The sequence below is a fragment of the Protopterus annectens genome, chromosome 8.part1 (assembly GCF_019279795.1).
Source record: "Protopterus annectens isolate FY-2018-M chromosome 8.part1, PAN1.0, whole genome shotgun sequence".
Lineage (NCBI taxonomy): Eukaryota > Metazoa > Chordata > Ceratodontiformes > Protopteridae > Protopterus > Protopterus annectens.
Genome location: NC_056742.1, coordinates 344,323,580 through 344,336,187, shown reverse-complemented (window position 1 = coordinate 344,336,187; position 12,608 = coordinate 344,323,580). Strand labels below are relative to the sequence as shown.

Sequence of the window (12,608 nt, the reverse complement as noted above, 5' to 3'; positions counted from 1 at the left end):
AAGAGTAAGATAGGAGTAATTTAAGAAATACAGTAGAGTGATGTATTGGAGGAAGTAAACAAGTCTGTTAACAGAGAAGTATTATTGAAATAGTAATTTGATTGTGCTACTTAGAAGTAAGTATAGTAGTTGTAGAAGTACTATAATGTGAGATATTAGAAGAGAATAAGGAGGTAAGTGATATAGTACTTTAAAGAGATGTATAAGCAAGGTGATGAAGGGTGTTAGGAGAGCTACATCTCAAATGAGGAACGGGGACAAAGCCAGGAGACAGAGAAGAATATTGGTTTGAAAAGCTGAAGGTGTGTTTGGTAGACATGACTGATATAGGAATTTTATTCCATTTTCTAGCTGCCCTATAGGAATAGAGAGTGACACCAGCAGCCCTTTATGGTTTGTAGATGGTAAGTAGTTGTTTATTATTTGACTGCAGGGGGTGACTTGTAAGATAGGATTGGAGTAGGGGTCTAATTGCTGGTCAGGCAAATGGGGCATGACTGATTTTATGGGTTAAGGTGAGCAGAGTATGACAGGTGTTGAAGAAGCTCAAGCCACTTAAGTGTTTTTATTACTCCACAGTGGTGGGTCCAGTAAGGTTTGTTGCAAGCAATTATCATATTAACATGGCAGACTGCTCCTTAGAGACATATTGTCTGTTTGACATGTTTATTGGACTTTTACAAAGGTCAACTAAAAAAAAAAACATCCTGCTGTTTTCTGAGCTAGGAATGTGTGGGGACCGTATTTCATTTCTATCAAAGGTCAGTCTCTACCACTAACCACAGTTAGTGTTGCTACTCTATTTCTTGAGTAGCAGTCTGTGATATACACAGTCTTGCTTTATTTGCCAGCAAGAACAATTTGGTATTGTGACCAACTAACAATTATTTGACATTAATTTGTTCACTTGCTTTCCCCTCCCCCTCCAAGTACATTGCACCTGAGAGGACAGCCTGAACCTGCATTAACTTTGATCTTCAGTATTTTGCTTAGCAAACCAAGATGATCTGAAAACCTATATTTTTCCACTCTTTGGGAAACTTAACATTTACTCTAACTTCTTTTTTGACTTCAATCTGCACGGTATGTCCACTTCATTATTCAGTCCTTCTAGGACCAAAGATTGAAGAGGCAGATTTGTGAGGCCATGACATGCTGTATGGTTATTTTGTGATTGTGCCTTTATTATTTGTATTTTCTTGATGCCTGATATGCTTCAATACTTGTGTTAAAGATGTGCTTCTGCTTAGCTGCAAATAACTGTACCCCCATCCCCAACTTTCTTGCCACCTACTTCAAGCCTCCAGGACTCCAACAAAAGTTGCCTAGCAGTGTGGAAACACATATCCAGCCCACAAGAGAGGAAATCTGGTCATCTGCTGCATCGACATTCCCACTTCCCGGCCAGCCTTTCAGCACTAAAGGTTGCTAATTTCACTAGGGTTGCCACCATTGCTGTCATGCAGTAGTTTTAATTTTAAGCATTGTAAATATTTTTAGGCCTTTTGCAATTACAGATGTAATAATCTGCCAAGTACCATTCCAACAAAAGTTATTGCTGTTTCTGTAGATTATATCAGCAGTAGTAGATACTTCTACACAATTTAGAGCTTGATTCATACAGTCACAAAATATGTTGTACTTTGTTTATACTTATGAAATGAGTTTTGAGCCAATACTCTTCGGAGTGAAATTGATCACATCCCTTATTTTCATGTGCTTCCTTCACTTATTTCTTGTTTCTGTAGTCCTAGATGCTCAATCCTTTTTATTTATTTAGCTGTGAAAGTAGCCTTAAAGTAAGATGTTAATGTTTCTTCATTTTCCTGTTCTGTATGGCTGAAGCTGTCGTCCTTTTTTGTTCTGATTACCGTAAGGTCTCTTGCACTAACTTAGGTGATATTAAGATAGGCAATTATTAGCTCAAACTTTATTTTGGGTCCTAATGTGTAGTATTTAAATCTTTTCAGTGATATCTGCTTCTTGAACCCCCCTATATCTCAAATCGGCTGTTGCAAGTCCTTAAATTGCTGCATTACTTTCAGGAGGTTCTGTCAACTCAGTCCAAGTCTCTCTTTGATCCAGCTAAGTTTCTTTTTAGTGCTGTTTTTCCGTTTCCTTCTTATAGTCTGCAATTTGATAATCTTCTATTGGATCAGTGTCTCATTTTTCTTTTTTAGAGTTGCCCAGATACTGAGGTGCCCATACTTGAATGAAACCATTTGGACAGCTTCCTAGAATTTCTTTGCATTCTTTGGTCTGGTAGTTGTAGCTGAACAGAAGCAATATACTGCAGGATTTCTTCATTAGTGTTCTGGTTATAGAAAGTGTTGCATATTAAACATATGTTGCACTCCAGGTTTATACATTCTGCCATCAGTCTTTAGGTGGTACACACGTTCTCTATTGATGTTGGACTTTTGGCTATGAAAGTACAGTTCTATGCTGTTAGAATATTCTGTTCAAATAGATAAAGTATTTGCATACATTTCAGTTTCAGTGGAAGCAGCGTTACAATCTTATGTTAATTTTATTAACAGTGGTCGAATCTCATCCAGATAATGCACTAGAAGATCTTAGACTGGATTCTGTTTTCCCTGAGCTTAAGAAGCATATTGATTCGTATGATCTGGAGCATATGGAGCGAAAGGTGAGGATATTTCTATGCTTACATTTAGTTTGCAAGAGGAGGGCTGTGGTTTTAGGAAATATAAAACTTTTTTTTTTTTATTTTGAAGTCCATGGAACAGCTTAGTAAGACAGTTTTTTTTTCTTACCAACTGACTGAGACACAGTTGAAGTTAGCCTCTGAAATGCATGTTCTACTTGTGTACATGTATGCACTGTTGGTCAGTGTATGTTTTATTAATATCTTAATTGTTCACACCTGCAGTCATGTTATGTGCACTGTACACACTACATGCAGTTACTCATCATCTCAAGGTCCGTGTAATTCAGCAGCTGTCACTTTGACTTCATCTACTGCCATCTATAGTGTACTTTTTATATATGGGAATAAACTTCTACTGTAAACTCCCTGTCTGTACACAAAGTATATACTGCTGCGGTAGTCCTTCTATGTGTCAGCTGCAGTAGCCAAGAGGTGGCCACACTGAGATAAGAAAAAAAGTAAATAGATTTGTCTGGAATCAGAATTTCACATCAGAAGAAAGGAATGTTTTACAATAACAGTGGTAGAAAAAAGTCTGTTAGACTGCCTCATCAGCCTGGAACGACCTCTCAAAAAACATTAGAGATTCAAATTATTCAAAAATATTCAGGAAACTCTACAAAATACATGTACTTGTTACATCCATCCTAGTTAATAAAAAATATCTAATATTGACATTTACTCACGTTTATTATAGGAGTAGGTGAAATTCAAAACATGGACATTAGTTGTGAACAGATTACTTTTGCAGGAGTTATTCCAGTTTAAGTATGTACATGCATAATTAATCACAAAATGTAATTAATTGTACAGAGGGCACCAGTAGTATAATCCTTGTAAACAACTTGTATTTGTAATTCATGTAAAGACTTTCATTTTTTTTTAATTAAACCACAAGACTTGACTTCAGTTCCTGGCCTTGTATTGGCAATGCCAAACTTATACAGATAACATCACCCATCTGCATACTTCATTTAATTCTTAGACAGAGATAACATTGGTCTCTAAAATAATTTAAATGGGTCATGTCATTAATTGGTCAAGACAGCCTAAAACTGCTGTGATGCTGAGAAAAGTTTATGTACATAAATCTTTCCATGTCTAGGTTTAGGTAATCATGTAACGGGTTCATGTAAAGAGGACTCCTTCCAGACTTAGCCCAGGAGTTGCAATAGAAACCAAGAGCAGATAGGGTAACATTCTAAGAGATGTACAAGAAACCATTTCTAGATATAAAGAAGTCTGAAGTAAAGTAAGCAGCATCAAAAAAGTATTAAACGTTTGCACAATTTATATATTTTTACTAAATGTGTAGTTCCAGTATCTCACAACAGAGGTATGTATTTCGTGTGTTGCATGTGTGTGTTGTTACCCAGCATGGTTATTACCACCAGGAAAAGGTTTATCTCTGTACTTGTAAGTTTATATCTTCATATTTGAAAATGTTTTATGATATTACTTGTAGCAGATACTTCTTTAAAGAGAAGTAGACTGGTGTTGCTATGAGTGGTGGTCTGGTCTTAACTTGGTTATATTTTAAGAAGAGTCTCAATAACCTCAATCGGTTATTAAAGCTAGAAGGTCCACAGGAGTCTGGAGATGTCTTAAAAAGTTTAAGAAGAGTTGGAAGCCAGAGCAGCAGCTCTGGAGAAGGAGCAAATCAGACTGGTTTACCAGAAGAAAGCCATGGTAAACTATGTTGTCATCTGACCAGAAAACAAGAGACTGTATTTTATTGTGCAAGCGTTCAGCACCAAAGCTACTTAAAGATTTTGTGCAGACTCTGCCTCTGTTTGCGTAAGTGAAACTGTTTTATTAATGTGACTGCTGAATTATTTCCACAGTGGTGGATAATGTAACCATTAAACACTTCAGTTTTTAATTCTTATGAATTCTGACTTAACCACTTGTTGCTGAGCAAACCAAAGTCCACCATAGAAGACTTTTTTCAGTGCTCTGTGGTGCTGAAAGATTTCATTGTGGTAATCAAGTGCTGTAGTGAAGCACACCACAGTCAATAAATTCACTTGTTCTGCCTTACACAGTGGTGTAGAGGAATAGAGCCCTTACTGTGACTCTGGTAACTGGAGTTAAGGCAGAGAGGGAGAGGTGTGACTGCCCACAGCCCGCTCACCTCTCGGGGAGAGTAATGGGAAATTAATAATCTTTAGAAAGGATGATATGTTTTCATATTGGGAGAGCTAAATAAGAGCAGAAGTACTCCTAAATAGATGATGATGCAAAAATGACAGTGATGAAGGCAGTATATGGCACTTGCAGGTTTGGTAAGTGCAAAATCTGTCAGTATGTGGTGAATAATGTTAAGCATTTTAAGCAGATTAATACTAGTTGCATGTTTTATATTGATTTTGCACCTGCAGCACTACCAGTGTTCTTTACTTTGCTTGCTGCTGTTGGTGTTAATTTAATATTGGCAAAACTAAAAAAATGCTTACACAAAAGAGTATTGGAGCATTGCTAACAGCATTAAAAGAAACATGTATTACATTTATTTAAACATTTCAAAATGTGACCCTGGTCATGTTTTCAAATGCCAGGGTATCAGCACTTTAAAGAATAATTGTCATGGTGTGATACATGCAGTGAACTTCCTTACCAGGAAGGTAAGTAGCAGAAAGTTATGGCTGTGCGTGTCCCTTCGGGTTTAAATAAACAGTCTGCTGTAAAACAAATGTTAGAGAATCTTCGAGTAGTAAAACCCTCTTTCTTTCTTCATTTTTCCAGTCTTAACATATGACAATGACATGGATCTTTTACTCCAACCACACAACCCACTCAGTTCAACATGATCTGCAAAAATATTTCCTCTCCCTCATTAAGTGCCCCAGTAGCAAAAACCTGTTACTTATGTACTCAAAAACTAAAACTATGCTCTTTGGAATCTCCACTAAAAGACAAAATAACCCCAACTCGCTTCTTATTCTTGACCACCTCAACAGTGTCATTGAACAGGTTAACACCTTTCGATATCTAGTAGTCTGACTTGATCTCTCACTTAAATTCCTCCATCATCTTGAAAAATAGCTGTGGAAAAAGAAAAACTCCTTACTGTTCTGGGCCAGCAAAGTCTCCTCTTTCCTTTCCCAACCAAAAAGAAATGCTATTGGCAAAGGGATTCTTCTAGCCCAGCTTGAGTACTGCCTACCTCTTGTAGCATCTGGCTCCAAAAGAAACTCTACCACCATCTAAACAATCTCCAACTCCATGTGTCACTTCATTACCCTTTCCACAGAGTTATGAACACCACTGTCTTACTCTAGCCAAAGATAACTGGGTGCTGGTTCAGCAGCAAGCCAGTCTAGTTATTGGCTCCCAACTGTTCCGGCTCCTGAAAGAAAACTGCTATTCTCTTTCCTCTAGCTTATTTAAGCAGTCTCTGTCGTATAACCATTGATCTCATAGCCACACAGGGCCTCTATTCCAAACGCCTAAAGCCAGACTTCAGTGCTCTAACCACTCCCTTTTGTACCGTTGGACCCAAGCTCTGCGGGGATCTTCCCTCAAATCTTAAACGCCTGTCTAACTACTACTCCTTTCAGGCACATCTCGCAAATCCTCTGCTTCAGGTGTCCCATAATCTAGTCTCCCTAATCTCCTACAAATAATTCCTATCATTTTCACTGTAGCATCTTGTCACTAACTCCTAACTTGTCACTACTGTAACTGATATAAATATTGCCCATAGTGGTTTCTGTTGACTACCTTCTTAATCATTTTTTATTGTATATTAACTGTTTTTGTGTGTTAGTGTACTCTTGTTATATTTTTTCAACTTGGTGTGTTCACATTCTGGCTGAGACTAAAATTGGTTGAATTTGATGAATTCTGTACCCCAGTTAACAAATTGTATAAAATAAAAAAGAAGCAACATTTGATGGCTATTTTGCAAAACATTTGTTGGAAAAAACTTAGTAAAGTGAATGTAGATCTGTTGGTTTGTTGGCGTTTTAGGCAGCTATGGTGTTTGATCTGCAGATGAATTTCCTTGATGGGTAATCCCTTTTGTTGTAGTTCCCTGCAGGTAGGTCAAGTTTATCTGTTCTTGCATCAGTTCTGTAATAAATCAGTGCAAAACCTGGTTTGCAAGAAGGTGTTCACCTGTAGCAGGGGGAAAAAGACTGGCTTAAGATATGGGATTATGTAGGTAGCACATTACTCTGTAGCGTATGTTAGCCAGGCACCTAGATGCTCTTAAACTCCGGATTTTGCTGAAGCATTTACTTTATTCTGGTTAATCCAACCAAGATTCATTAAGGGGTATCCTCTTATAGATCAATAGATAGTAAGAGTGTATATTTTTGTATTCATCATATTGATCACTGCTGAATAAGCCTAAGCTTATATGGGTTATATCCTGCACAAGATATAACAGTCGGCCAGCTTCCAGAGCTTCAAGGCACCATCCACTCACCCAAACTGTTAGCTCAAGCTAATAACATCCCTCTTCCCTATGGGGGGAAAACCTTCCACATATTATCTTTGATGTTTAAATTGACTTTAATGTTTAGGAAAGTATAGTGTAAGGTAAGAATATGTGTTTTTGTAGACTGTCACATGACTTTACAGGGCTTTTAAACAGGACCATAATTTTGTTTCTGACAATTAAAAAGTTAGTTTAAACATTCTAAAACTGTTTTTTTTTTTTTTTTTTTATATATAGAGAAACTGTGTACACAATGCTTTTTGGGTGCTGGAAAAGTTTATCAGAGTACTTTTTACTGTGTTTATGGGGAAAGTTACCTTTTCCTACTTTGTAAATTTTACCGGCTTGTGCTGCTTAGTTTCCCTTGAAAAGAAGCACCTTTTTCGGCATGAGCATGAAACAAATCACTGTTGGTCCTTCATCCAGCCACAAAAAGAAAACTTAACTAAACAGCCTTTGCCACCATAGCAGGGTAACTATTTGCCTCAGCCGGGTTTAATTTTCCAAGTCGTTTGATTTTCTAATACCATGACAGGAATGGGCCCCATTCCCAAATCCAAAGTATGATTAAAGATCGTACAATTAGTATTGTTTGATGTTAACCAAAAGTATTCTTCGCAGCACCCACAGTGTGCCCAGAATTGACTCCTGTAATTCCTGCAGTTACATGTATCTGCAGCATATCTATGTAGTTTATTTTTTTGAGACCAGTTCCTCCTACTACTATTGGAACTGTCTGAATGTCCTTCTCCCAAATTGCCCTTGTTTCTGCCTGCAAATCCTGGTATCTTATGACTGTGTCTTTCTGTACATATTAATCACTGGGTGTAGCAAATTCAGTGATCAATGCTATTTTTGTCTTTTTTTCATGGACTACTATAGCTGGTTTTCTCACATCTGTTTTTTGGACTGTTGGCAATGAGTGGTCCCATGGGATATAAACTTCACTGTTCTCTATAATGCTGTTGTAGCCAATGTTTCTAATTCTTTTCAGCTACTTCAGTATTGTACTGTTTGCACAACCCCCTGTGCAACAGTCTTGCCACATTATTATGCATTTTAGTATACAGGCCCTCTGTCATTAGTGTATGACACCCAGCAAAAAGATGTGTGACTGTTTCCAGTTCTGTTTTACATAACCTACATTTGTCTGTTTCTACCATATGTTCAGTGGACTTTGTAAACCATTGCGTAGGTAGTCCGGTATCCTGGGCTGCCAATATGAATCTATGAGGTTCTGATCGACATGAGGCTGTTCATGAGTTTTCTCTACTTGCGACTGTTTTTACGCATTTTCCACATTTCTTGCCTTCTCATCTGACCTTTCTCATTATATTTTTTTCTTTTGTTTTTTGGTACATTCAGTTGCTGCCTGATTTTTGTGTACTTCTGGTTTGGTTTCCATTCCCGTTTGACAATAATATGCTTCTGTTAAATTAAGCAGGAAAGTCATCTTAGACTTGTTCTCCTCATGTTTTAAAACTTTCTGCTTGGATCAGCAGCTATGTAGGGTCTATATCATATCATCGAACCCTAATTGCCGAATGACCTAATCATTGAACTGGAAATCAGCAAAAGATTTTATTTGGCCATCCTGAAAAAAACGTGTGCTTGACATGCCGACTGGCCGTGATTTATTTATTTATTTATTTATTGACATTTGTTGAGTGGGAAAGTCCAAATGAGACAGGAGCCCATTTACAGCGGAGGCCCGGGGAGAAAAGCTCCACAAACACATTATGATTGCACAGCATTTTACAAGAATTTACAAAAATTACAGTACAATATAACAAAATGAGAAACAGATTAATAAATTGTGTGAAGTTACAGTATTAGAGGGAAAAACAGTAATTTACAAGATATATATATATATATATATATATATATATACACACACACACACACACACACACACACATGCATATTTTTTTTTGTAAATATTGAAATAGGTTGAAAGTTAAGAAAGGAAAAGATCACTAGAGGGGTAGGGTTAGGTTGAAAGAATTAAAGGGAAAGAAAAATCACTAGTGGGGTAGTTTTAAGGGGGTGAGGGGTTAGAATGATAGTTAAGGTTAGTGAGATTTATAGTAAGGACAGAGTTGTTTAAAATAACTTGTAGATCAAAAAGAGTTTCCTACTGGTTTTGATGGGTAAATATTGGGATAAGCTAGAGGAAAGCTCAAGGAGAATAGGATGTTTATCTGTTTGGATAGATGCAGGGGCAGATCTTAGTGTTTAGTAGGTAGATGTTCTGCATGTTTCACTGTTTTAGTCATCGCATTTGGGTTATCCCTGCCAGGGTAGCCCTTGGCCGGCCCAAATACCAGAGACTTAGTATTTCTACATCGGTTGCTGTCGCTTGAGGACTGACGTCAGGTCGTCAGTAGTATAAAGTAAGTCAGCTTGTCCCATTACATCAGTCTTTCTTGCCATGGACCCCGAAATAGAAGCAGTTCGCTCGAGTGCCGGTCAGCCGCCACCTGAGTTTTCGTCTACCGAATTGAAGTCTTTTAAAGCTAAGTACTCCGTTGGGGATCCTTTTTTCTTGCACTAACCAATGTCAGAAAAAGTTAATCATTGTCTCACCTGTGGAAAGCAAATAACACGCAGAGACTTCCACTCTTACTGCATCACTTGTTTAGGCCCAGACCACGATGTCCCCTGTTGTTGCTTCTGTGCTTTGTTCAATGCTAGAACTATCTGTCATCAGGCCCTTATTGTAGCCAGATGTTTTCGCTTACAGCCCTCGAATTCCGATATGGCTTCAGTAAGCCATCTGACAGTAGATCTTCCGAAAAATGTAAAGGTAAAGACAGAGACAGACCACACAGGTCCAAACCTACCGACGATGCTTCCGTTAAGCTAGTCGTCAGTTCTCCGGTACTCAGTGAGGCGCTTTTGCAGCCCCTGATGCCCACTTCTGTTGATTCGCAGGCCACTACCGAGACCCTTTTGGAGTCCGGTGTGCTGCAGAACTCTTCTTCAACTAAGGATCCTGCAGTCGTCTCTACCATGGATGGGTCCGGAACCACTGAGCAGGCACTGGCTTCAGAGGAATTCCTTCACACTACCGAATCTCGATACAAACTGACGTCTTCTTTCGCAACTACCGTTCTTTCAAAAAACGACAGAGTTTCTTAGACCCAGGGTACGAACCACACCCAAGAAACCAACGACCCACTGTCAGGCGCCTGCTACCTTGCCTTAGTCTCAAATGCTTAAAATGGCAGAAGAACTTATGCTGATCAGGGGAAGCCAAGCTACCCCCTCCAAAAAGAAAAGAGATCTGTCCCCTGTAGTTTTGTCTGAACAAGAGTCAGATGAATCTGATGCATCTGAATATGAAGACATGCAACCTCTCTCCACTTATGAGGATTCTGATGCAGAGGATTCCTTCAGCCTCTCCCCCAGAGGATTGTTCCTTTGGGGAAACCCTGTATACTTTAAGGGAGCATTTCCAGTGGGAGAGTCAGGACTACCCTCAGTCTAAAAAGAGACTCAGGGAATTCCTAGATCTTCCACAACACAGACCCTTGGCCATCCCCCCCCCCCCCCCCCAAGTCCTGAATGTTGTGGAGGATGTTTTGCTTGAATCCAGCTTGACTCCTGGCGCCCTTCCTCCAGCTCCCAGAAAACCAGACAGGTACTACAGAGTCCCTGACTCACACAAATATCTTTTTAAAAATCCTACAGCTGACCCTGAGGTCATTTCTCAAAGACCAAAAGGGATTAAAGCAACCTCTGCTAAGAATCCCACCCCCTCAGACAAGAATTCCCAAGCATTGGACAGATGGGATAAAAAAAGTATACACCTCAGCTACTCTTGATATCAGGGCACTAAATTGTCAGTTCCATATGCTGAAATTTCAGCAACATTTATTTATTTATTTTTACATTTGTTTACCGAGTTAGTCCGACTGGAAACATGTCCATTTTCAGCAGAGGCCCGGGGAGAACAGCTCCAAAAAGACATTCAACAAACTGCTACATTTTTACAATTTAAAAGACAAAATAAAACACAAATAAAAGGATTTTTACACAGATGTAAACAAACACAAAAACAGATACACAAACAAATTATTCCATTTTTACTCAGATGGAAAATTCTAGGCAGTGCTTTTAAGAATGATAGGGTATTGAATGCCTAGTAGGCTAACCTGGTAGTAGATCCAAGGAGCTCATAGGATTTATAAGTTAAGAAACAAAGTGTAGGCAGAAGTCCTCCATGTGCACACGAGTGATGGTTAGAGTGTATCTGGATTAGGACAAGGACATAGCCATCGTTTTTTAAAGTACTGAATCAGACTGTCCTTGAACTGAGGTAGAGAGAGTTCAGATGTAAGATTAGCAGGAAGAGAATTCCAAGTTTTGCCAGCAGAGTTAGCAAATAGAGATTTACTGGCTGTGTTGTTGGATTTGAGAATTTGAACTAGTAGTCTTTCAGATGAACGAAGTGCGCTAAGGTTACTGTAGGGGGTGATGAGGTTTTTAATTACGGGTGTATTATCTGGTTGGTACAGGATTCCCGTGTGCATCTATTAGTTGGTTAACCTGAAGAAGGTTAGGCAGTTCAAGCCATCCAAGTAGATTTAGGTTATGACAGTGATGAGTTTTGTAGGCTGCATCGGTAGCAAATCTAGCAATGTGATTGTAGATGCTAGAAAATTTATTAAGGTCAGTTTTGCTGAGGTTTGTAAATAGAGGGGAAGCATAGAGGAGGGCGGAGAGTAGATGTGTACGAACGATTACTGTTCTGTCTAATGGCGTTAGGAAGGGATTGATCCTATATAGTGAGCAAAGTTTTTTTATTAACTGTTTTAATAGTTTTATTGATATGCAGATCAAACTTAAGGTTATTATCTATTGACTCCTAACAGTTTGGCTGAGGAATATGGGGAAATAATGGTGCCGTTGTTGGGTTTTAATGTAAAGGTTATAGGGGCATACCTGTGAGTGGGGGAGAAAGGCAGCAGTTTGGTTTTATTAGGATTTAACATGAGATGACGGTTAAGGAGCCAGTTCAACTGTGTTAAAAGTATTTTGGGATAGAATCTGCAACTCTGTATGTGAAGTGTCGGAGCATACTAAAATGGAGTCATCCGCATATTGAATGTATGATGACCTTATACAAATCATTGATTAAAATGGAAAATAATAGTGGACCTAGTATGGAGCCTTGGGGTATTCCGAGGGTGATGGGTAAAAGGGTGGACAGTTTGCTCTGCCTTAGGGCGACTTGTTGTCTACCACGGCGGTATGATTGAAACCATTGGATGGCCTGGTCCTCTAGGGAGATGGATTTCAAGGTGTTTGAGTATTTGGTGGTTTACCATATCAAAGGCTTTTGAAATATCGAGAAAGATAGCAGAGGAAAGTTTATTATTGTTACGATGTTGGTTAATGATGATAGAGAAGGAAAGGAGGGCTGAGGTTATACTATGAAATGGTCTAAAGCCATGTTGGGTGTTGGCCAAGAGATTATTATGGATAAGA

The 12,608-nt window shown here is 38.7% G+C and overlaps 1 protein-coding gene across 1 annotated transcript in view; it reads left to right on the top strand.

Moving 5' to 3' along the window:
- The window catches only part of NAE1 (NEDD8 activating enzyme E1 subunit 1), a 1,377,685-nt gene that overhangs the window by 263,693 nt on the left and 1,101,384 nt on the right, over positions 1–12,608 (top strand). Inside the window, exon 8 of the mRNA XM_044081916.1 lies at positions 2,541–2,650. Coding sequence (XP_043937851.1) covers positions 2,541–2,650 — 110 coding nt within the window. The remainder of the gene's footprint in view (positions 1–2,540; positions 2,651–12,608) is intronic.